General features: G+C 36.8%; 1 protein-coding gene across 3 annotated transcripts in view; it reads right to left on the bottom strand.

Annotated features, from left to right (window-relative positions):
- CSMD3 (CUB and Sushi multiple domains 3) overlaps positions 1-27,386 on the bottom strand; it is a 796,263-nt gene that overhangs the window by 5,198 nt on the left and 763,679 nt on the right. For all 3 annotated transcript variants that reach the window (XM_075141259.1, XM_075141260.1, XM_075141261.1), the window contains 6 exons: positions 18,287-18,398; positions 16,763-16,942; positions 10,463-10,528; positions 8,191-8,349; positions 3,545-3,657; positions 1,340-1,427 (listed from right to left, as the gene is read on the bottom strand). In XM_075141259.1, the coding sequence (XP_074997360.1) occupies positions 1,340-1,427; positions 3,545-3,657; positions 8,191-8,349; positions 10,463-10,528; positions 16,763-16,942; positions 18,287-18,398 (718 nt within the window). The remainder of the gene's footprint in view (positions 1-1,339; positions 1,428-3,544; positions 3,658-8,190; positions 8,350-10,462; positions 10,529-16,762; positions 16,943-18,286; positions 18,399-27,386) is intronic.

Here is a 27,386-nt window from a genome sequence, read left to right as displayed (position 1 = left end):
GTCTACAGTTTAAACCAGAGTGAACCATTCTGTTCCTAGAAAATATAGACCAATAAAAAGTACCTTCAATATATTAAAGAAAAGAATCTCACAACTACAAAAAAAAAAAAAAAAAAAAAAGAAAAATCCCTCTGAAAATCAAACGAAGAAATACAATTTTCATAAGAATCTATCAAAACAATTTGCCAAGGAAGTCTTGCATTTTAATTTTTGTTACATGACTTTCAAATATTTTGAAGAAGTTAATAAAGGGAAATAACTCTTATATTCATTTAAAGGAACTATTTCTTGACAAAGATATTTCTAAAAATTCTTTTTAAAGAATTTGCATATGCAAATACAATGAAAATCAAGATCAGATGCAGTGCATTTTACTGTGACTTAGAATTGTGAAAAAAGAAAAATTTGCCTTTACCTCATACATTCATTAATAAATCCCTCCAGCACATTCAAGAATTAAAGAATTTCCTGGTTTTACTGAAAAAATAAGGGTGCACAATACTTTGCAGCTGAAAGAACCTACTTTTACCTCCACATAGAGGAATTTTATCTGAAGATAAGAACTCTACCTAAGGAGCCATTACATTAGTGAAAAATAATTCCTCTTCTTAGACATTCTCAATAATATTTTATCATTCAAGAATTCAGTATTAACTAAATTCAAATTCTTGTTGAAGGAGAAATATCACAGAAATATCTTAAGACAGTATCAGAAAAGTAAATTAAATTATTTTTCTTAAAAAGCACAACCGAATGTTGTTACCAGAGCTCTGTTACCAGAGCTTTCTTCTCCAAGAAAGGATAAATAAAGACTATTAGTTTGGTGTAGAACTGAATGTATAGAACCAAGAAGTCAATTTTTAGGAAACAAATGCTTATCAAGTAAGTAAGATTTTGTTCTTCTTAAGAGTAACACAAAGACTTACTTGCAAATATTTAGCAGTTTCACTCTTCTAGCAAATGTTTAGGTGAAATGTTTTTTCAGCACCATGAGCAAGAGATCAGTTTAGGAGATCATTCTATTAGGGCTTTCTAAATAGTTATTAAGATGTGAAACTAAATGCATTTTACACATACTCATAGAAAAACATTCCCTAAAACATAACAAATTTATAGCTATACTAAGCAGTACATTGCAAGGCATCTTAACTCCCTATAACTTCTGACAAAACACTCTTTGTAAGTACTACTTAAATGAGATTTTAAAGAAATTAATATCTCAATATTCTGTAAAATGTTAATTATGATAACATCCTGCAGATGCCCTTATACTACTGGCCATAATAAAACAGAATATGTGGAACAATGAACTGGCAAAAACTTAGAATTTGCTGAATACCTAATCTTTGAAGTCCAAATTGTCCGTAATCTTTACCCTGGATGAATCCTTGAAAAACGTATGTTGCTCCATCAGGTTCAGCAGAAACCTGTAAACAAAAACTACTCTGAATCAAAGGGGGAAAAGTTTGTTACAAGTATCTATTTGGAAGAGAGATAACCTTATTTGGAAGAGAGATAACCTAATATGCTTGACTGGTAGCTGTTACTCCCCATTAAAAACACCCTCTTTTCTCTAGGAAAACTATAAAATTCAAAAGAAAAGACAGAACTGTTAAAGGCACAACTTAGACATGCTGGCTTATGGCCACATGTACTACCTTATACTACCTTTAATTGTATTACTTTTTAAAACCATCAAAACCTAATGTTTCTGGCAATTCAGGACGTCAGTATTTCTAAGTATCTTACATACTTCGTAATTATCTGATTTGTTTAGGAAGTAGATGGCAAAAGTTATATTGTAGATAATCCTAAGGATGCAAGTATTGAGGTTTTAATAATTACTTTAAAAGTAAATAAAAAAGACCTCACATTCAGTTGCTAGTTAGTTCCTTTGTTCTTACTCAGTGCTTATCCCAATAATTACTTAATCATAAATCAGTAGACTGGAAGAATATTGAATGAAGCTTTGGTACAAGAAAAAAATACGCTAACATAAACTAAAAGACTTGTGGGATGGAGGAAAGGGTTGTGATCCTATGAATATCTATCTCCCTTATTAGGATAAGTACATTCTAAACTAACACATTGCATTCAAATTTACAGGTATTTGCTTCCTGGGATAGTTATTAGGTTTAAATTCTGTGGTCCCAAGGCACGTTCCTTCAAGATTTTCCCTTAAGCTTCCCTTTCTCAAGGCAACAGCATGTCTTCAGCAATGACCTGAAGCTATGTTTTCACTGAAGAAAGGGTGCATTTCTCAGGTGAATTTCTTACTTTGGGGTAAAACAGCTTGTTTGAGCTATTCCAAGATTAAAAAAAAAAAAAAAAAAAAGAAAAAGGTCAAATAAGAACAGTATGTAAATAGCACATGGAATGTAGGGACTGTACAGTACTTTTGTACATTTAGAAGTCTGAAAGTAAATTTCCTGCTTTTACCATATTTTTTTCACCTTAGGAGCATGCTCATGAAGCCTAAAGTTTGTACAAACCAAGGGAGTTAAGCCCTTTTACCAGTATATTTAGTGTTTAAGCGGTTTACGGTTTTTTGCTTTGGTTTTGGTTTTGCACGTTTTTTTAAAATATTATTGAACCAGTGCCACAAGTTATACAAATACAAATTTATGCATACAGTTCAATGTACACCTCTTCTCTTCTTTTGGCATGTGCATCCATATTGGTGTCCCTGTAGTGTTTTACCAGTAGGTGAAACATAAGAAGACAGATTCCTTGAAAAATTAGACAGTGTAATAGGGATGTATGAGTGTTCATCATCATTCAAATTATTTTAGGCCCTTTCTTTTCTGAAAAATCTACTTTTTTCTCTGGCGAATAAAGTGTCTCAGGCCCCCAACACACTATGCTTTTTCCAGCCTTAGCATTATGTTGGGCAATGTTTGTTTTTCCTGTCTGTTCTCTCAAGGGATTTCCTTTTCATGGTTTAAACACATCCCAGCCACCTGGGCTGTTGCTTCTTCTTCCTACCCCTCTCCTTCACCTCTCCTCCTCTCAGTTATGTGCTCTCTTCTTCTCCTTTTTAAAGTATAAGCTCACCCCCAGAACCTCCAAGGGGCTTAATGCTTAATTGGAGCAATCTATTTTGTTTTCCCCATACATGTAACAGTTCAGTTTTTTCATGGTATTTCTAAAAATATCACCAAAAAAGTAAAACATGACTGCTAGCTTAATGATAAAAATTGCTATTATATTAATATTATAAATTGTAATATTATTATAAAGTGATATTATGTTATCATGATGATAAAATTTCTCAATATATTAGAATAAAATTCAAAGAGAAGGAAGAGAAAGGCTTCTGTGTTAACATGCATTATAATTGTGCCTACACGATATGACTATTCCCATATTTTTCCCCAAACTGGTCTGCTATATCTTACAAAAAAAAATTTAATTTCATTTAATGAATCAGCATTGCTAACAAGATTCCATCCGATATGTCGCAGGATTTTTTGTGTGTAGAACACAAACATGATTTCAAACAAAAAAAATCTTTCTCTCTCTTTTGTAGCAGAAATATACTCACAAAACCATCCATAGCCCATTTTTCCTCTTTCAACTTGCTCACAGATGTATGGGAGGGTGCTTTAATGAGATATATGTGGAGCATTAGCCGAGCTTCTTGGCTTTTATACACTCCTGTAGAATATAGTTTTAAAAATTTATATTTGTGTTGAGCAGAGAAATAATTTCATCTTTAAGAATAAGCATTTAATCTCTTGCCTTAAAAAAGGAAAGCAGAAAGAATAAGTAGCATTGTTACCAACATTTTATTTTAGCAAGATGTGTTCTTTTGTGAAATTATTTCAGTTATCATAGGATTTCAACTGGTTTTAGCTTAGCCTGTAGAGAGGACAGAAGGGAAACCCTATACACACAGCTGTTACTTAACAGTTATGGTAACAAGCCTCAGACAGAACAAACATTGACAGTAATCTCATTTGAGATGGAAAATACTGTTCTGAATCAGGCAGAATGTATTTGAACCTTGCATCCCCACTTTCAATATTTGTAATTTAGTCATCAGGTAAAGAAGATGATAATAGGAACACCCACATCTAAATGCTTTTCCAAAAGCTAGTGCTAAATTTAAAATTTCTAAATTTGAAAATATCTCAAAAAATTGAGTTGTTCATCATCAGTCAATATTACGACACAGTTTCTTCCAGACAATGACAATACTTGTATATAACCTTATTTACTTTGTAGGCATAATTAATTGACTCATTTTGATTCCTGAAGAAGAAATATCTAGAACCCAAAAAACCTTATTTGTTAATTTGGAGAATGGAAATAAAATAATGTGATATGCTTAGTTGTTTAATCTTCCATTACAAAGACAAGGGTGAATAGTGAAAATACAGTCAAGATTTTTTCCCGCCACATTTTTAACCTTTTTTTTTCAATTAATGGTTTAAAACTTCAGATTTTAAATAGAGACCTCTCTAGTATGATCATTTCCTTTCTGGCAGAACACTGAAATCACTGTTCATTTCATATGAAGTCTTCTATTTGTAGAATTACACAAGGTTATATTGCACTTTACATGAACAAAAGCTAATGATGGCTAAAACTTCAACAGGAACAAAGCTAAAATTAAAACCAAGAAAAAGAAAAAAAACCCCAAACAATTACACTTCCACCTCGAAAAATTCCACCAAACTGAAATTAAAATTCACTGATTTATTGACTCAACACTTCACAGAACAGACTTCATACTGTAAATTAATTAGACTTAAACACTGGCTTTCATTCCTCCCTTTTTATTTTTTTTTTTAATTTGTGGTAACTAACTGTCCTGGTTTCGGCTGGGATGGAGTTGATGCTTAGTTGCCAACTGGGGTTAAAGCACGACACTCAGTCTACAAGAGACTGTTTAATCTGAGCCAAATAAACAAGTAAAAGCTGTACCTTTCTCTTCTCTTAATCCCTATAACAGCATTGCTATTTTCACTCATGCTAACCTGATCAAAAGAACGTGCCCATTTCTAACCTGTGACAGACATGTATACATACTATAATTACAGCAAGCATTATGGTGGTGCATTCCTTTCCCCCTTCTTTTCCTCTGGGCTACGATACGATCTCAGAACCTTCTGTCAAGCTTTAGCCATTGTGTATGAGTTGGGCAGTTAAGCGTCCCTTGGCCGTACCAAGCACTCTTGCACGGTTAAGGTGGGGAACAACACTGATCGTACCAGGGACACTAGCTACATGATCAAGGTAGGGAACAGAAACAAGAGATAATTCGTCATCTCTGACAGCTCTGAAGCATTCCCTACCTGGATCATAGCTCAAGTGGAACAATACCATTGTTACTGTGGAACAATACCATAATTACTACCCTGGACCACCTCAGATAGTAGCCAAAATGGAAATTTACTGATGACTAAAGCCAATCATCTTGCAGACCTACAAACTGCGGTACCAAGTGAGACCCTTTAAGTCCTCCTGTGCTGCAGCAGGCTGCATCCAGAATCTCCCTCTGAGTGGGACGCTTCTCAGAGTCCGCAAACTCGAATTTGCAATACTCGGAGGATCACCGAGATTTTGGGCTGAGACGCTCCTCGGGGCTCAACTCTTCGCCCGTTGGGAAATGCCAAAGCATTTAACGTGAGTATTTCATGGTACTCAAGGGGAATTTTTAACAGGTATACCTTTATAAATTAGCTAATCTCAGGCTTTTCATTTAGCTTTGGTACCATATTCATATGCATATATATATACGTATGGATTAATCTAGATCTTTTTGCATGCTTACCTGTACAGTTACTAACAAGTATAATCTGTAGTTAAATTGTTTTAATCTTCGTAGTATTTGTAGCAACTTAACTAATTCTTTGTGCAGCTGTCAAATTGATCAATGTTTAAGCATTGCAAGACTCTAAGTTGCTGCTAAAACCCTTAACCCTTTAGTCATAAACCGTTGCCCAGGTCTGAGACTAAGGGTAGATCCAGCTGCACCTAGGCTCCTTTCTGAGAAGGAGTTTAGAAAGCAAAAGGGTCTACTCTGAACCTCATGACCCAACGAGAGGTTCTTCCTATCCCTTTCTGTATTAGACATAAACCGTTGTCCAAGTCTGAGACTAAGATTGGGTCCAGTCGGATCTCTTCTGAACCTCGTCACTCAACGGGAGGGTCCCCCTTTTTACCCTTTTATCCTTAATCTCTATACAAATCATTCCAACACAATTCTGATATGATTTTCCCCTGTGTACACTTAATCCATGTAATAAGTAATAGAGTGAACCTTGCCATCAAATTCCGTTAAGTCACATTTCTATAAATTTCTATTAAAATCACCCTTTGCCAATACCTTTGCCAGTGATTCTTAATGGCCTTAAAACCACCCATTCGTGACAAGCATAGATGTCAAAATAAAAAGAAGTAAAAAACAGTACAGCAAATGATGGAATGCAAAAAGCAAATGCTGCACGGGGAGAGAACCACTTTTCATTTCAGAAACCTACAAATTGAGTATAGAAGAAATCAGTTTCCTGGCATCTGAATGTCTTTTTTGATCCACCCCTACTTCCCTGGCCCTTAGATACTCTTTCAATCTACAGGATCTCAGTTTTCTATCTGCAAAATAGGGAAAGAAAATAATATTAATTACCTGATGATGTGTGCAATGCCTATATGTAGAACAAAAATGGGCATTTGTAATCACATTTGTGTCCAATTGAGGGAACCTTTTTATTTGGAGGAGGAGGTTGTCTTGGGTGAGAAAACACAGCTTTTACTTTTACTAATCTTAAAAATATTAAATACTACATCCACTGCACCTAATACCCTCATAGAAATTACATGGCTGAAACTAAACAGACATCATACAATAGAATAAATTCACACAGGGAGTCAAGACAAACACAGTTACCAGTCAGAAAATCTTTTATGAAACATTCAGTTCATCTATGGTCTCTCAAGTGTGACTCTTCAAAGGACACCTACAAAATACCTTCAACAGACAAACCTAGTGACAAAAATTCACCACTCCACTACATACTAGAAACTAAGAGCTCAACAGAGACATGGATTTTTTGGCCCATTACGTTCTTCCTGTAGACCACCCCTCTCAGAAACACATGGGCTGAACTTTCCTCTGTCTTTTTTTTCCAACAGGTTAATGTTCTGTCAGTTCTGTCCTTGCTAACACCTCTGGGATAAAGAGTGATGTTAAACTACTTCGGAGAAAGGGGTCCTTAAATGATGAACAAGATTAAAACCTGCAATGTCCAGCCTATACATAACCGAGATTTTTAGGCTTCTTCAGTCCTTGCAAAAAGTGTTGTAGACAGAGGGTGAAGTTTCAAGAAACTAAGTTTTGAGTGATAATATTGATTTCAGGTGTTTCTTTTGTGCTTATTCACATCCCTGTGCTATAGCCTGCCACTCTTGTGGTGTGACAGGCCCATTGTCTGTGTAGCTGAGACGTCTCAGTCAAGGGACTGACAGAGTTTGAAAACAAACAAAAACTATAAACCCAAACATTTTTTACAGTATTTTTGTTTGCTTGCTTGTTAAGCCATATTTGTAGTTTCTGCTGATGGTTCACAGTGTAGAGAACTGTGCATATTGTGCCAACTTAACCATAGCAACAGTGCTCTGTGTGGCAGGGACTGTGGAATATCATAAACCAAGACTGCAATCAAGGGCTTCTTCTGAAAACACAGCGTGAAGAGTAGCGACTTTTTTCAGCTATATCAGTTAGTCTAACAAGTGTCATCTCTCCTTGCTCTTCATGTTCATTAAGTATCCCTGCCTTGCTAGGTCAATACATACCAATCTCATCATATTGCTTATTAGTCATTAATAGGCTATTGTAGGGAAATTGTACAATTAAGAATTAAGAAAATCTCAGGAACAGTGATGTAAGTTTATTTATAATATTTAAGGAATAACCATGAGAATTAGGATGATTCTTTCACTCCTCATTGACTATTAACTCCAAATATAATAAAAACCTGGGAAATAAAAAAAGGGGAGAGAAGGAAAAGGTTGAAAAATCCTTGCCTTTTGAAAAGGAACTGAACTAGAATGAAAATTTCTTTGATAAGCTAAGAAAGTTTCCAGAAGATGTTAGAAGTTTAAGTGTTATGCATAAAGTTACAGGGAACCAATGAATATAAGGCAGAAAAAATTAAATGGAAATTAGTTTTTCTTATCCCATACCTGATAGCAGCAATTCCATATTGCTGTTTGTAAGTGTTGCATTTACTCTTCCTGAAGTTGCATTGAAACTGGTGACTGTCAAAGTCATGGGCTGTTTCTTGCTTTTGTAATTGTAAGATCCTTTCCATATATAATTTTGGGCAAATACATCATCAGGAACTATACAGACATCAAACATGTTTCAACACATTTTGCAATATACAATACTTATGAAGTCAAGCATCCAGCAAAATACATGATAAATATTAGCATTTTCGCTACTTTACCCTCTCTATTTTTAAGTCTGTTATTAGGCATAATCTTCACATATAAAGCATAGAAACCTGGCATGAACATTTATGAAAGAAATGTATTTGTACTGAAGAACACAACCACAAGTGTACCTTCATTTGCTCCTTTCCTCAAATATGGACATGTCCTAAAATTAAACCAACTTCACAAAATCTAACAGCTGTAACCAAAAGACCAGATTCCTCTCACTGCAGAATCTTTTCTGTGCAAGCACAGACAGGCAGGGACATACAGCTAGGATTAAATTCTGCAGAAATTAATATCGATTTAGATATCAAAATTTTTATAAGCACATTTAAATGACATTAAAAGATTAGAAGCATCTTCTTTATTACCTAGTCAATTTTTCTAATGAAAAATTTATGTAAGGAGTTTTGTCTTGTCTTCAAATGCTTAAAAACATTATGGGCTTCACCAGGAGAAAAAAAAAAATCCCCTAATTTAAAATTAAAATGAAATCATAGACTGCTGGGAGAAAAAATATGCTAGATTTATATATTTACATTTAATATTTATCATTATCCAACTGTAAAATGGTTATTTTAAGTAATGCTATTCCAGCAACAGTATGGGTAAAAAAAAAAAATAGTTACCTATCCAGTAAAAACAGGTAATACAAATCTTTAAAATCTTAACATGAGATACCATTTAAACAATGAAACTGAAGGTGACTTAGGATGGGTTTACTACACTTTTCAAAGGAAATGTATCAAACTTAGCCCTATAACAAATAATCACTATTTAAAATCAACACTTTCACATTATTTGAAGCCACTCACATTGAACTTAAAGCTCTGGGTTCGTGTGTGCATTGACATCTCATGTCAGATAAACACAGAGGAATACTTGCCCCTTTCTCTCTCAGGATATCCCAAAATTCAAGACTGGGGCACACTGGAATACCCGATAGTCTTTCTTCATAATTTATTTTATGGGTCACAGAGACAGGTAGTATTCCCCAGGAAGGGTAAAAGAGTTTTCCTAGTTTTTTATTTGTGGATGTATATGTGTATATGCATATATTTTTTGACAAATAAACACATAAAAAGAAAACACCTAGATACTGGGCCTGCAGACTTGCAAGCAAGGAAACTGCACAGTGTAAACAGTCTGATGCTGTTGATTTGTGATCTGCCTGAAATTTATTTCCCCACTTTCAGGAAAACTGATCTTTATGTACTTTATTTGCAATTAATTCGGATTGTACAAAAAGCTTCTGAATGAAAAAACTGATAATATAACTACCATGCAGTACATCATTGACAAATACAGTTTTGAAGTTGTGTACCACCTGTTAAATACCAACCAACCAAACAAAAAAGCCCCACAAAACCCCCTAAAAATCCCTATGCTAAAGAATTACTTTTAAATCTTTATTTATTATTAGTAGACATTTAATAGGCTTATAGTCAAAGGCTAATTTTAGTTAAGGAGACTTCTCTCTTCAAAAAGTCTCTTCAGTGGACAGAGAAAGGTTTCTCTTCATCTAGTTGGGACATCCAAAGATAGTCGTCTTTAGCAAATTGGTTAAAACTGGAGCTGACTTTAGCCAGAGTTAAGTTGAAGGCTAATACTGAAGTATTTATGTAAAGCAATTTAAATTAGCAATATGTAAAAGAAGTGCAAGACTGTGAAAAAAAACTGTGAAAAAACACGTTTTTAAATTATTTCTGGGTGAGTAATATAGTTTCTGAATGGATAAATTGCATAAGATCTTACACAGAACACAGTGGTTTCAGTGAAACCAATAAAACTCTCATCACATAACAGAAATTGTATATGGATATAAATAATACCATATAGTGTAGGCGAACTTAAATATTGGGGAATAATTTAATTAATGATGTTTTTATTCTGCTAATGTAATGCCTAATCCAATACCCTTTATTCATCTAAGCCATTCAGTGCAGTCTCACTAAATCAATCTTCTTGTCTTATCTACAGAAATTGTTTAAAATTATATATATCTCAAAGTACTTACCACTTAGTTTGGGACTTGGTGTTCCCAAAGCTGGTCTGGGGTCCTTCACTAATATTTTGGAACCAGCTGTTAGAAAGGTTGAATGACAAAAAGACAATTCAGTAGCAAATATGTTACTCAGAAACTAGGAAAATAAATTCTGTAATGGAATTTCTTTGTTAAAAAGGATATAAGATGATGTTTCAAACTCAAATACAAATGATATTTCAGTCAGTATCGAGCCTTAGTATCACAGGAGCACGTGCCCACTGATTTCTTCCATTGCCGCATTTTCTCCTAAATCAGTCATTTGGATGCTACCAAGTCATTTGCAATACCCAAACAGTGTAGGCTTTCACTTCAGAATCCACATTTCAGAATTCACAGTCCTGGACTATGCACCTAATATGTGACATATCTTCTAATATGTCATCTAAGGCAAGTTATGTCATTCAAATTGGGATGCACACAAAATAGCACTGTGAATAGTGCTTTGACTGGAAGCAATGCAACACCAAACAGTGAAGAGATACATAACAAGGGTGTTTTAAACCATTTTCCTCTCCAGGACTTAATTATCTTCAACAGCACTGAGTGAGACATCTTGTGTTCAAGACTGAAAACCCCAAGATACATGCTTAATCTCTTAACAATGGAGGGGAAGGTCACTGTTTCTTTAAAGAATAGCAACAGAAAGAAAGAAACAAATGAGGCTGTACACAGTATCTCCAGCTGCTCAAGTGATTTGAGCACTAGAAGTTGGAGAATTTCGTTTCTTCGTCGCTTAGAGCAGGAACTCTTCCACCACTGAAGACGATGAACTAAATGCAATGGGACAATGTCATTTCCTGCAGCTGAATCTATTTTATTTTGCAGAACTTAATTTGGATTCACTGGGCTATAAAGAAGACACATAATTCTGTCTCCTAATGTAGAATACACTCAAGCAGCAGTAGGCTCTATTCCTTACTCCAATGGTTATTTCAATATTTTGTATTTTGGATATTGGCTTTGAACCAAGACCTTATCTTTCTGATTGATACTCTAAAAAAAATAGACAAGAAAAGCAACTTCCGTCTCCCTGAGTGGAGTATTTCTCTGCATAAAAAGGAAACTTTAGCAAGAAGCACTGAGTATTTCTTGAGAATAACTTTTAGCTTATTACAGAAGGCTTGCTCTTGGTATATAGATTAAAACTGGCAAGAAACAAGGGCTATTACTGTTACTACTGATTGATTAATCTCTATTTCCTCTCTGTTTTGAAAGAAACTTACTGAACATGGTTGACCTGGAGGGCGTGCTTCAACAGCATATGCTTTTTTACTACATCAAGCTCGGGTTAGAAATATTTAGATCATACTTTCCAAAGGGTTTTAGTATAAAAAGCTGCTGAGTCAATCAGCCTTGTCAAAGTGTATACATTTCTAGTCAAGTTCAGAACAGAAATTTTAAATACAAAATAAAATTTAAATACAAATTTTAAATACAAACCCAAAACTAAAATAAGTTATCTATGGAGTTTAAGTTTCTAGGTTCAGATATTTGCTGAGTAGGACTTTCAAGATTGCAGTTTTATATTTAAAGGACAAAATTCTGGTTTAATTCCCCTGCAGATCCTTTTAGAGCTCTCAACTCCAAATGTTTTATTCCTTTTCATCCATTTCCAAGCTATTTTTGTGATGTTCACCATCACAGGTGAACAACCTGACCTGGTGCTCTTCTCCCTTCCATAGGAGAGAGATGTTTCACCCCTTTGTGATAGATAAAATTGAAAATATTTAAGAGATATTTTACTTTTTCTAATTAGAGTTAATACTTTACAATATGTTGCTCATTCTTAGCTTTCTCCACTGCTAAAAAGCAAGAAGCAAGACCTCTGATCCTAAAAATTTTGCATTTCTGTAACACTTTCTCAGGACATTAGGAAACTAAGTTATATGACAAGGTAGATACACACATAGTTACCACTTAATACTTTTTAAAAAGTTCTCATAAAGGTTCTTTACTATCAGATAGGACAGCTAATACTACTTGTTTCAATATCATCAGCAGAAAATTCTTGGATCAAAATACAACTCATGAATCATATTTGGCCTGCCGTAACACTTCCTGAGTACTGAACAAGTCATAATCTTCCTGGCAGCTTGCTTTCTAACACTTTTGCAAAGCTCTGCTCTGTTTTCCCCCAGCTCTTGCCTGGCATGTAATGCCAGGACACCTGTTTTTTAGTAATACAAAATATTCATTTCCTATTTCCCTTCCAAGTTGCAGCATTTGGCTGTATAGCCTTTGAATGCCTCTGTAAGAGCCCTGGAGATAACCACATCTGAAACATTAAGTATCAGTAATCCAAAAGGTGATTTAATTATTCAGGAAATAGAATTCCAAACAGTTGCTGTACTTGAGGATGTTTCTTATCTCACATGAAAAACACCAATCTCGCCATGATTTTGCCACGAGGTTTTTCATGCTCTGCCATGACAAAGTATGTAGTAAAAATTAGAAACAAAATAAAATGATGGAACATCAAGGACAAAGTAGATACATTTTGTTTGTAAGTAGTATATTGTTGCTTACATACAAATATAAAATAATATTAAACCCTATGGATTAATTCCATGCAGTGATTCAGACATCTACTTGGACTTTAGGCATCCTTCTCCAATATGAAAATAGAACCATAGAATCATAGAATCATTTAGGTTGGAAAAGACTTTTAAGATAATCAAGTCCAACCATTAACCTAAAACTGCCAAGTCCATCACTAAACCCTAAGCGTCACATCTACATGTCTTTTAAATCCTTCCAGGGATGGTGACTCAACCACTTCCCTGGGCAGCCTTTTCCAATGCTTGACGCTTTCAGTGAAGAAGTTTTTCCTAATATACAATCTAAACCTCCCCTGGCACAACTTGAAGCTGTTTCCTCTCATCCTGTCACTTATTACTTGGGGAAAGAGACTGACACCCACCTCTAATTGTTCTTCTTTGGACGTGCTCTGGCACCTCAATGTCCTTCTTGTAGTGAGGGGTCCAAAACTGAACACAGTATTCGAGGTGTGCCTCACCAGTGCTGAGTACAGGGTGGGGACAATCACCTCCCTAGTCCTGCTGACCACACTATTTCTGTTATAAGCCAGGCTGCTATTGGCCTTCTTGGCCACCTGGGCACACTGCCGGCTCATGTTCAGCCGGCTGTCAACCAGCACTCCCAGGTCCTTTTCCTCTGGGCAGCTTTCCAGGCACTCTTCCCCAAGCCTGTAGCGTTGCCTGGGGTTGTTGTGACTCAAGTGCAGACCCGGCACTTGGCCTTGTTGAACCTCATACAGTTGGCCTCAGCCCATCAATCCAGCCTGTCCAGATCCCTCTTGCAGAGCCTTTCTACCCTCGAGCAGATCAACACTCCTGCCCAACTGGGTGTCATCTGCAAACTTACTGAGAGAGCACTTGATCCCCTCATCCAGCTAATTGATAAAGATATTAAACAGAACTGGCCCCAAAACTGAGCCCTGGGGAACACCACTTGTGACCAGCCGCCAACTGGATTTAACTCCATTCACCACAACTCTTCGAGCTCAGTCATCCAGACAGTATTTTACCCAGTGAAGAGTGCTCCTGTCCAAGCCATAAGCAGCCAGTTTCTCTAGGGGAATGCTGTGGGAAATGGTGTCAAAGGCTTTACTAAAGTCTAGGTAGACAACAGCCACAGCCTTTCCCTCATCCACTAAGTGGGTCACCTTGAAATAGAAGGAGATCAGGTTAGTCAAGCAGAACCTGCTTTTCATAAACCCATGCTGACTGGGCCTGATCACCTGGTTGTCTTGTAGGTGTTATGTGGTGGCACTCAAGATGATCTGCTCCATAACCTCCCCTGGCACTGAGGTCAGCCTGACAGGCGTGTAGTTCCCCGACTCCTCCTTCTGGCCCTTCTTGTAGATGGGTGTCACATTTGCTAACTTCCAGTCAACTGGGACCTTCCTGGTTAGTCAGGACTGCTGATAAATGATTGAAAGTGGCTTGGTGAGCACTTCTGCCAGCTCCCTCAGTACCCTTGGGTGGATCCCACCTGGCACCATAGACTTGTGTGTGTCTAAGAGATGTAGGAGATCGCTAACCATTTCCCCTTGGCTTATGGGGGCTTCATTCTCCTCTCCGTATCTGTCTTCCAGCTCAGGGGGCTGGGTACCGTGAGAACAACTGGTCTTACCATTAAAGACTGAGGTAAAGAAGGCATTAAGTACCTCAGCCTTTTCCTCATCTTCTGTCCCTATGTTTCCCCCTGCATGCAGTAAAGGATGTAGATTGTCCTTAGTCCTCCTTTTCTTATTAATGTATTTACAGAAACATTTTTTATTGTCTTTTACGGCAGTAGCCAGATGTCCTGGTTTCAGCTGGGATAGAGTAAAATTTCTTCCTAGTGCTGTGTTTTGGATTTAGTATGAGAAGAATGTTGATAACACACTGATGTTTTCAGTTGTTGCTAAGTACCCTCCTAGTCAAGGACATTCAGCTTAAAAAAAAAAAAAACAGAACAAAAAACAACCAAAAAACCAAAAACAAACCAAGACAGCTAGCCCAGCTGGCCAGCGGGGTATTCCATACCATGTGACGTCATACTCAGTATATGAATGGTAGGCGTGTTCCAGGAAGTAGCGATCTCTACTTGGTTATCGGTCAGCGCGGGTGGTGAGCAATTGCATTGTGCATCACTCATTTTGTATATTCTATCATTATTATTATTATTATTATTATCATTATCATTATCATTATCATTATCATTATCATTATCATTATCATTATTATTGATTTTCCCTTCCTTTTCTGTTCTATTAAACTGTCTTTATCTCAACCCACAAGTTTTTCTCACTCTTACCCTTCCGATTCTCTCCTCGTCCCACTGGGGGAGGAGGGGAGTGACCGAGCGGCTGCGTAATGTTTGCCTGCCTGCCAGGTTAAACCACGACACCAGATTAAGTTCTAGTTCGGCTTTGGCCCTTCTAATTTTCTCTGTGCATAACCTCACAACCTCCTTGTAGTCCTGAGTTGCCTGCTCCTTCTTCCAAAGGTCATGAACTCTCCTTTTTTTCCTGATTTTTAGCCAAAGCTCTCTGTTCAGCCAGGCCAGTCTTCTTCCCCGCCAGCTCATCTTTCAGCATATGGGGACAGCCTGCTCCGGCACCTTTAAGATTTCCTTCCTGAAGAATGTCCAGCCTTCCTGGACTCCTTTGTCCTTCAGGACTGCCTCCCAAGGGACTCAGTCAACCAGGCTCCTAAACAGGCCAAAGTCTGCCCTCCGGAAGGCCAAGGTGGCAGTTCTGCTAACCCCCCTCATTACTTCTCCGAGAATCGAAAACTCTATATCATTTCATGATCGCTGTGCCCAAGATGGCCTGCAATCATCACATCACTCATAAGTCCTTCTCTATCCACAAACAACAGGTCCAGTGGGGTGCCTTCCCTAGTTGGCTCACTCACCGGCTGTGTCAGGAAGTTATCATCTTCCACACACTCCAGGAACCTCCTCAACTGTTTCCTCTCCACTGTATTGTATTTTCAGCAGACATCTGGTAAGTTGAAGTCCCCCACAAGAACAAGGACTAGCAATTTTGAGACTTCTCCCAGCTGCTTTTAGAATATTTCATCTGCCTCTTCATCCTGGTTGGGTGGTCTGGAACAGACTCCCACTATGTTATCTGCCTTGTTGGCCTTCCCCCTGACTCTCACCCATAAACATTTGACTTTATCATCACCATCGTCAAGCTCTAGACAATCAAAACACTCCCTAACTTACAGAGCTACCCCACTGCCTCTCCTTCCCTGCCTATCCCTTCTGAAGAATTTATAGCCATCCATTGCGTCACTCCAGTTGTGCGAGTCATCCCACCATGTTTCCATGATGGCAACTATATCACAGTAGTATTGCAACTGTCATAGCTGTCTTGTAGCTGACACAATCTCTGTAAATAAAATTATCCTGATCTAAGTTTAGTAGGTATGTGCAAAAACATCGAGATTCTTACTCCACTGAGCTTAAGAGAATATAGCCCACACCTGACTCAGCCAGAAGTGTAAAAGCAGGTGTTACCCAGGTATTTTGGTTACCCAAGAATTATATCTGGAATTGACACCTGTGAGCATGCAAACAAAAGACAGATATATGTAAACGTATGTCCCATTAAACATAACTGACAAAGGATTAGAGTTATTCTCTTAGATGTTCTCCCTCCTAGTTCTCCTTGTCGTTCTGCCTTATCTTATTGGACTGCAAGTAAAGAAAATCACTGAAATATGATAGATGAGAGATGCAGTGGGAAGAGCTTACCTTCACAAACTGGAACTTTCCCAGACCACGTGCCATCAGACCTACAGGCCCTATGCTCTGATCCTCCTGCCAGGAAGAAGCCTGGCTGACAAGTGTAAATCAATGTATAACCAAGTGAGGGAAGATCCATTCCTGCAACATTAGCATGAGTTGGTATTTCTGGTTGTTTGCAGCTGTGAGCTACAAAGAAAAGATAAAATATCCTTCAGTCAAAATGGTGAAAATATTTCTGAAAAAATCATCTATACCCATTCTGACAGGTAACTAATGAAGAAAAAAGCATCAATAAATATAACATTAATATATTTTTAATTCACATTAAAAATTGCTACATAGTCTATAAATTACTGTCCTGAGACTGTAAATGCACTCTTGAAAATGGACCTTTCAATTTCAAGGGACCAAGAACCAATTTAAACGCACTTGCATGACCAAAATTAATTGTCTGCATATGCAAACACAAACAGCACACATCTTACTACAGTTAAAACATGACTTACATGACTTATGATATCTGTGTAGCATTGAATAACAGTAAATAAATGGGTCATTTGCAAAACACTATGAAAGATGAAGGAGAAATTGTAGGTGAGGCAAGTTTTAAATATCAGGCAGAAAAATTAATTACCATTCCTAATCTCATGCAAAATGTCTTATATCTCTAACAACCACCATAATCTGAGAGTCTTGTGTTATCTCAAAAACATCATACCTCCAAGAGCAGAGCTCACCTTTCAACACACTGAGCTACTGATTTGCTGTGTGCTTAGGGGGAACACTAGCACCAACTGAAACACTAATGTTGTTTCCTTCTGTGGGTATGCTCTCCATACACTGAAGTGATTCTATAAGGTTGGACCTTATAAGGTGAGACTATTTCCAGAAAAATACAGCTGGCTAGCCGAAAAACTAGAAAGATTAACCATGTTATACCTTCAGTAAATTAGCACTATTTGCCAAAGTGTAGAAGATCTAAGAAATGAAATGCTACTTCCTGGACCCAAGTAAGAAGATTCTCTCCATTTCAGATTCAAAAATTTCCAATTTCAAACTCTTTTTTCCCCCTTCTTAAAATACCCTGACTCTTTAGTTGGGAAACAGCTCAAACTCTTTACTAGAACTGATTGTAACTATCTGCTCCAGTACAAGTTAGGGTTGTTCAGGGCTTTCCTACGTGTCCTGTTTTCACCACCTCCTCCCAACTCTTTCACTCTCTTCATTGGAAGGGTTGCACCCTCTTAGATAGAAACTTACTATTTTCAGCATCTCTCTGGATGAAAAGCTGTCTGTTATTCTCATTATTTTGGGTTTTTTTTGTTTTGTTTTTTTTTTTAATTCTATAGGCTATTGTAGAAAAATTCATTCAGAAAATCACATTTTTAGCTGCTGTAAGCTAGTGATGCAAATTTGTATTAACTTTAAGTTAATAAAACTATATAAATTAAGTTAGCTTTATAACAATGTTACTGTAACTAAATAGCCTAGTCAAAAAAATTGATCGATCAAAATCTATCATTTACTTACGTATACATTCTGGCTGGATTCCACTCCATGTAAGATCAGGAAGGCAAGTTCGTGTTGTTGAGCCATGGAGAAGGTGTCCTTTTTTACACTGAAATTGAACAACATTTCCCACCTATTGAAATGCAGAAAACACATAATATTGTTAAGAGGAAATATCAGCTGGGGTTTTTTCTCCAAATTTGATGGCAAACTCCTTCACATAATACAGGCTTGATAAATTGTGATGCTCTTTCTATAGAAAGTAAATTACTTTAACAGAGCATTTTGATATGAAATAAAAATTTGCTTCATTCTCATTAAAATTACTCTCCCCCCAAACTGAAATCCTCCATGGAAGAAAATCGAAACCTCGTCTTCTGTGGTCTCTCTGGTGTGTTGCTTTGAGCCCAGAACAGTTGAGTCACTGTGAGTTTGGAAACCAAGCTTACTGTGGCTTCCTAACTCTGGACCAAGGAGGGGCCAGTTAGGTAATTTTGCAGCAATTAGGGAAGTTGCAGAGCTAAAACGGGTAATAGATTCTGCTGGAGCTTTGCTGAACTAGAGCCCCTTTGTGGAATGCTGGAAGAATTCACAAATTATAATGAGAAATATTTCATTAGAACACACAAGGCCTATTCAACAACACTGTTTCATGCTTCAGAAACCTTAATGTTCCTATAATATTTTAATTTTGTTTTTTGATGACAAGAGGTAAAAAAGAATTGTTCTTTATACCATGCAGATAATAGAAACAATTTACAATAGCAATTCATCTGAGATTAGTTTTTAATTATTATTCTTATTATGGGTATGTATGTGTTGCATAAAAAGGAAAATAGAATTCTTTAGTGAATAACAGTTTCTACACAAACATAACATGGAATAACTTGTTCAGCATGACCAGTCATGGTGACATTGATGGAAATGCAAATAATTCTCAGTTTCAATCAAAAGCAGGGAAATTAGATTAAAGTATATCATTCAGAGACTAGTTTACTACACGCTGTGAGTGGTCAACTCAAATATTAAGGTGCATAGATCACACCTACTGTTATGCAGTGAACTGTATTAATGTATTTATCAACTCATGTTTAAACAAGAAGTTGAAAACTTTGAATTCTATGTGACAGCACATTTATGATTCTCTTTTTGGATTTTTTTCATTATTTTGTTTAAATGTTTAACACTTGATTCAAATTGATGCTCAAATGTAAAATGTGGACCCTTTCACAATAGTTTAGCCCTGGGAAACAGCACTTCACTGCTACAAGTCGTCATTTGAAACTTTATAGTACTATTCCATTTCAGCTCAAGCTTCTCATCAGAATGAAATTTAATAATAACCCATGAACTACAGATAGTAGCTCATCAACACAGTATGTGATTTAAAATTCATCTGCCTTTTTTTTCCTCTTTACTGTGCTCACTGGACTATGTAATTACTTTTAAAAGATTTTGAAGAAAATAAATACACTAAATCACTTTCACGATTAAGCATAAAGTAGGAAAACACTAAAAGTTTTAGAAGTTGCACCAAATAGAAAGAGAAGTACTTTTTTGCGTGGTAAAGAGCTTAGTTAAAACAACCACCACCAATATATAACTTTACAACAAGTACTAGTCTTATGAAAGATTTGTTCATTTCAGTAATCTGCCTCTATCAAAGCAATCTTCATTCAGAACTATGGAAGGAACACCTGCACTATTTAATCTTTAGCTATCAGGGAAGACAATACTTCAACACTGTCTTTAAAACCAGGACCACACTAAAAAAAATCCAACCAAAACCAAACCTCAGCTTAACAGCTAAATGTAGTTTCTTAATATACATCTGAATAGGAACTAAATTTTCTTTCCACTATATTCTTTCAAAGGTGACTCTATGATCTTCCTGAACATAAAATATTTAAGAAAAAATATAATTGTTTTGTGATGTGGAGTAGCTGGACATCATGGAAGTCAATGAGGTAAAGAGATTAATTGGTTACTTATACTCAGATATCTAATTCTAAACTGTAGCTAAGTTACAGATTCAAACTCTAGTAGTCAAAAGCAACTCCAGAAGTAGCTACTGTATGGCTTTAACTGTTTAGTTACACTACCTCACTTATTTTCAATTAACATTTTATGTGCTACATTCTCTTTTTTTAAAAAAAAGTATCTTCTTTTCAGAGTTCGACAGTGTCCTGGTTTCAGCTGGGATGGAGTTGATTTTCTTCCTATTAACCGGTATAGTGCTGTGTTTTGGATGTAGTGTGAGAATAATGTTGATGACACACTGATGTTTTGGTTGTTGCTAGGTAATGTTTACGCTAGTCAAGGACTTTTCATCTTCCCATGCTCTGCCAGATGTGCAGGGGGCTGGGAGGGAGCGTGGCCAGGATGACTGGCCCAGCTGGCCAATGGGCTATTCCATACCATATGACGTCATGCTCAGCATATAAGGCTCGGTGAAGAAGAAGGAGTGGGGGCGTTCGGAGTGATGGCGTTTGTCTTCCCAAGTAACCGTTACGCGTGATGGAGCCCTGCTTTCCTGGAGATGGCTGAACACCTACTTGCTGATTGGAAGCAGTGAATGCATTCCTTGTTTTGCTTTGCTTGCATGCGCGGCTTTTGCTTTCCCTATTAAACTGTCTTTATCTCAACCCACGAGTTTTCTCACTTTTACTCTTCTGATTCTCTCCCCCATCCCACCCGGCGGGGGAGGGTGAGCGAGCGGCTGCGTGGTGCTCAATGGCTGGCTGGGGTTAAACCATGACAGTCCTTTTTTGGGAATGGGCGATTTTTACTGCTACACCATTGATAGCAACCATAGAAATAAGGATATACAATATGCCGTGCGCGCGGCGTACGGCGGCTGGGAGGGAAGGCGGAAGTGCAGCGGTGTACCTCAAGGGGATTTGATTTTGGGTGAAAATAGCCAATGAACTCACAATGTGATTATCTTTCATATATTAGCTCAACACCACTTAAATATGGGCAATACTGAATTAATCAGATAACTGCAATCTTGAAATTTTCACCTACTTTTTAATAGGTGTCCTGGTTTCGGCTGGGATAGGGTTAAATTTCTTCCTAGTGCTGTGTTTTGGATTTAGTATGAGGAGAATGTTGATAACACACTGATGTTTTCAGTTGTTGCTAAGTGCCCTCCTAGTCCAAGGACAGCTCCCGTGCCTACTGACTGAGCTAGGTACACAGGATGGGAGGGAACATAATCAGGACAGCCAGCCCAGCTGGCTAATGGGGTATTCCATACCATGTGACGTCATGCTCAGTATATGAACGGTAGGTGTGATCCAGGAAGTACCGATCGCTACTTGGTTATCGGTCAGCGCGGGTGGTGAGCAATTGCATTGTGCATCACTCATTTTGTATATTCTATCATTATTTATTATCATTATTTTCCCTTTTCTGTTCTATTAAACTGTCTTTATCTCAACCCACGAGTTTTTCTCACTCTTACCCTTCCGATTCTCTCCCCGTCCCGCTGGGGGGTCGGGGGGAGTGAGTGAGCGGCTGCGTGGTATTTGGCTGCCTGCCAGGTTAAACCACGACAATAGGATATTACCTAAAATAAATTTGTCATTGTATAGAATCTCTTTAGAGGAGTAAAAAGTCAATAGATCAAAAAAATGAATTCAGTATCTTCAGCAAAATTCAGTAGAATTGTAATTCTACTCATCAAGAATGGCCTGAACAGAAAGTTCATACTTTGTAAGTTGAAAGGGCTGGAAAATCATGTCCATAAAGTCTTTAGACCTACAGGACTCAACAGGTAACAATGAAAAAAGGAAGGAGGTGTGTTTTTTCAATTTTCTGTAACTTCTCTCTCTTCTTTAGCTGCCTATTCATGACTTTGGATTAGTTCTTTATGAACTGAGTCTTCTGCTGGACAGATTTATTGAAGGAAAACTGTTCACCTGAAGAGCAGAACCAAGAAATGCATAGAAATTTTTTCCTCTGTCTGCCCATCTTCACTGCAGCACTTCACCTTATGGCTTCACTAAAGCTTGGTTGCCTAAACATCAAATCAGTTCTTTAGTACTAGAAATACATCAGTGAGATAAGGAAATGTCTCAAGTTGCCAAGTAAGTGGAAAGGTTGAGTTGCTAGCATTCCACAATTAGAAAAAAAAAAATCCAACCAAAAAAAAACAACAGCAAACAAGCAAAACTCAAAACAAACCACTATTGATATTGCAACCAGTTGTTGCAATACCAACTTTTCTATTCAAAGCAGTAACTACTAGTGAAACTGTTTTCCTTATTTCCTCCAAAAAAATGTATGTCACCTGTATTATCCTTGTTAGGGAAACACAACCCTTACATATGTAAGCCCCAAAAGTAGCATCAAAAATACAACAGTTTCTCAAGTGATGAAGATGTTTTTAGAAGTGCTGCCATGCTATTCAAGATAATGAATAAAAAATAAAGGAATGAGGCTCCTTGTTCTTAAAAAAAAAAAAGCTTACAAGCAATATGTAATTATTAAAAATAAAAACATAAAAAGTAATTTAAAAATTACTTTTCGGGAAGTCTATTTTGCAATATTCTTGTGCCAGAGGCACCAGGTGGCGCTACAATACAGCCTGCTATGGTCTGAACAAATTCCCAGTCTTGAGATGTTCTGATTTGTTCGAATTTTTTGTTATACAGCTTGAATAGAAGCACTAGTGGGGAGAGCTGGGAAAACAGCTGAAATATCTTTGTTCACTGTACTCTCTGGTTTTAGGGAAGAACTGCTCTATGTGCAACAGTGTTTGCATCCAGTCCTGAAAATAAAATATTTCCTTGTACGCTGCTTGATCATCTCTGTTCCAAAGCTGCTTTTTCCATAGGGTCAATTATGATTTGGTAATATTCCCAAAATCAACATCATTAACTTTTCCTTTTGCTAAGAAACAAAGACCATATATTTGCTACTCTCTAACAGGAGAAATAGCAATCTGAGAAGAAAATGCGTAAATATCAACCTGCATCCCTTTATAAATATAGTATTTTTTCACCAAAACAATATTATGATAATGTATAATAATTATAAAAATAATAATAAATTTTTATCCTTATTATTTCTTCTATTCCTTATAAGAATAGAAGATATTTCTAACTTTCATGAGTTACTCCACAATCAGTTTTTTCTTAGACTTCAGTTTACCAAAGAACATGAAGATACTCTAACAAGCTTCTCCATCCCCAACAATTCATGCCAAAGGATTGAGAGACTGAGGGAATGTCAGTTATTTCTCTTCACTAACTTTTAGCATCATATTTTAAGTGAATGAAAACACAACTCATTAAGTCTTTGCTGTATCTGTAGTTTGGTAGCCCAGTAATACAGTATTGCGACTACTAGTAACAGGCTATTGAGTTTGCAAGACCTCTGGGCAGAGGCTTGCCAGGTTTCCTTTGTCTGAAAGTGTCTTAAGCTGCCTGGAGTTTTGTTTTGGTTTTTTTTTTAAACTTGGTTTAGCTGTAACATCAAATTTTCTTGTGATCAGGTGGCTATGACTAATTTTTATGCCTTCCTTTATCTTTGTATGGTACATTCACAGCTTTATATCCATAGCAGTAACAAGAAGCTATTATATGCAGAATGAGCTATTTACCGCTAATGTGATGCGGTATAGAGAAATACAGGCCTGGCACTGGAATGATAGCAAAGGCCTTGAGAAATGGAGACACAGAATACTGTGAAGACGACTACAGGTGTGGGTATGATAAGAGATGTGATACAGGCTTGGCACTGGAGACCCCATTCCAGTGAACAGCTCAACCCTTGTCACTTTAAGAAATGCAGACCTGGATATGTGTCTGATAAGGTTTAAATTATATTTTCATGGATGCAATGATGATGCCAACTGTGTTAATGGAAACAGTTATACTGTGGTAGTACAGCACTTCTCTTGGAATTTCATCCTACAATTCAACACTAAAGTTTTTATAAGCATTAAATTCACAAAAGGAGATTATTAGCAAGGTTGCTCCACATCTGCAGATCAAGTTTCATATGGCATTTCATAAAATAGAACCCAAGAGCTAACACAGGGCTACCATTACTGTAATGTGACTATTTTCCTTTCTAAATTCACACTGGCCTTTGGCTCCCTTCAGGCTTTAATGTAGGGGGAAATAGCTGAATTTCTACAAAAACATATGTTGGAAAAATATCAGAAGTAACAAATCTTACATATATGACTGATTGGTTTAAGAAACAGTTCTAAACTGTTTCTTCAATTCAGTAGTATCTTGCATTACAACAGCTTATGGTGAAAGTGCTATAAGCAATTTTCTATGTTACTAGCAATATATCTGAAGAAATATTTCAAAACTACAGTTTCTTTCCAAGGAGCAATTTATTTTCTAGATTACAGATGAAGTCAGTATTCACTAAGTTCTAAAGATATTTTGTCTTCATCGTAACACACTGTTAGGGTAGATCAGTCATATCAAAAATACTCGGATGAAAGGTAAACATCCTAGAAGTACATATTCATAACAACTAAAGCAGGTGATGCTACTCATTTACATGACATGCCTGATATCCAAGTAGCACTAAACTGGTGTTTTGATGTTATTTGAACACACACGAACCTGATCTGCTTCTGCCTTCTGAATTCAATATCGAACAATAAAATCCATACAATATCGAACAATAAAATCCATCCAAGTTCTGTTACCTCTCTGTTACAAAGCTCCTATTTAACAGTTGAAACACCATTCAAATGTGAGGTGGTAATATTTGTGCTTTTGTTAGTGTAGGTTCCAGGAGGGCAGGTTTTGATGCGCCTTTCAGTCAAGCCTAGAATTATGTTGTATATGCTTGAACTTTCAATGCAATCAATGAGATAGGAAAACAGATAATCAAGAGTAGGGGAAACAACAAGAACAAAAAAACAGTGCTGTGGAAGTTCATGACTTGACATTACTATCATGAAAAGCAAGTGACACTCAGTGATATAGTTAGGTGAAAGAGGAGGTATTGTCATTTCTTGAAAAGCACTTAAAACAGGACTCCACATATGAAGATTTGAATTCTACTGTCAGGCTACAGCTTGATTTTTTTTATGACACACAGACATAAATTTGAAACTTAGCAATTAAGTCACTTAAGTGACCCTATTAATGTTAGTTTAAATGTTAAGTATTTAAGAGAGTTAAAAAAACCCAACCCAAACCAAACCAAACCACAAAAAAAACCAAAAGAAAAACCCACCAAACCCCCAAATAAAAAAAAAAAAAAACCACCAGCCTGGGTTAGAGTCAGAAAACCAGTAACAACTCCTTGTCATGTGTTTGCCAATTGCAAAACATTTTGCTTAATTTTGCATAAACTCCTTTGGTCTATTGTTTAAAATGGTAGACAATGGATCTATCAGACAAAAGAAAATCAAAGCCATCTAATCTTCAGTATTTTGGTATAATTTAGAATTATTCTTTACCTTTCTGTTATGGATGGAAGCAAAAGTTATTATTATCCCATTCATACAGGAAGTTAAGTACAGCATAATATAAAATAATTTATATGTTTGTGGTTTAAATGAGTCATAACATTATTGAATGTATGGTAATGCAATATTTCTTTCCAGGATCTACAGACAATAACTTGTCTACAACCAATCATTTTCACTATCGTTTCCACCCAATAAAGAGTTAAACTCAGCTTCATCTGTATGAGTGAACTCCTACCCTGTTCTGTATTAACTAAGCAATCTGTCCTGGTTTCGGCTGGGATAGAGTTAAATTTCATCCTAGTGCTGTGTTTTGGATTTAGTATGAGAAGAATATTGATAGCACACTGATGTTTTTAGTTGTTGCTAAGTACCCTGCTAGTCAAGGACTTTTCAGCTTCCCATATTCTGCCAGGTGCAAAGAAGCTGGGAGGGAGAACAGCCAGGACAACTAAACCAACTGGCCAACAGGGTATTCCATACCATATGACATCATGCTTAGTATATAAATAGGAAGCGTGGTCCAGGAAGTAGCGATCGCTACGTGGTTATCAGTTGGCAGGTGGTGAGCAATTGCATTGTGCATCACTCACTTTGTATATTCTACCATTATTATTATTACTATTACTATTACTATTACTGTTGTTGTTGTTGTTGTTGTTGTTATTAAATTGCCTTCCTTTTCTGTTCTATTAAACTGTCTTTATCTCAATCTACTTTTTTTTTATTCCCTCCCCCATCGCACCTCGGAGGGGGGAGTCAGCGAGCGGCTGTGTGATGTTTGGCTGCTGCCCGGTTAAACCACAACACAATCATATTTAGAGTAACCAGAAATTGCATGCAGACATTTAGTTACTATATAAAACCAAATTTCCTACATGAGCATGAGGATAAGTTGCTGGCTAGGTAAGGAGACTGTAGCTCATATAGTTTAAATCTGCTAGGTACTAACCTTACAACTGTGGGTAAGGTTGTAGAGTTACATTGTGCCATCAGCTACACTTCTTTTAGAAATTATTTATCGATTGGCATTTTGCCTGGTATTTTGACAGTTCCATGCTAGCTGTGAGTGATGCTTTCATTCACAACTACAACAACTACACCACAAATGAGAAAGTCTGCATTAGCTTCTTCAGTGATAGAAAGCTCATTAATATGCCAGAGAAACTGTGACAATAAAATTGTAGAAAATGATCATTGCAATGATTCATTTCTTACATAGTTGAATAAAAAGTTGCCCTCTAGCATAATATTATATTATACCCGAAGGAAGTTAGCCCAAGGACTGCCCCTGCATATTCTATCTTGGCACGAAACAGCACTCCATTCCCTGGAGAAAATTGAGACAATTATATTACCACTCGCATACGATTGTGATCTGGCACAATCTGAAAAGCCAAAGATTGCTAAAACAATCACTAAGCAGGAAGAGTATTGCGTAAAGGCCACCAAAATGACAAACCAAAGACATTTTTGGCCATGAAACTTTGAAAAGTCTTTAGCTACAACCTCTGCTTTTAAAAACTGATTTCACGTTGTAAATCTGTTTAAATTTCAATCAACCCTTTCTTGCATTTCTGGCAATCTGCAGTTTTTATTTAACTCCTGCAACTAAATAGGCACCACATACAACCAGGAAGCTGCTACCGTACTCTTCTCCTAGTCCTCTTG

This window comes from Calonectris borealis, chromosome 2, assembly GCF_964195595.1.
Source record: "Calonectris borealis chromosome 2, bCalBor7.hap1.2, whole genome shotgun sequence".
Taxonomy (NCBI): Eukaryota; Metazoa; Chordata; class Aves; order Procellariiformes; family Procellariidae; genus Calonectris; species Calonectris borealis.
Note: the sequence above shows the minus strand (reverse complement) of the source record. Positions and strands in the feature narration are given on the sequence as shown.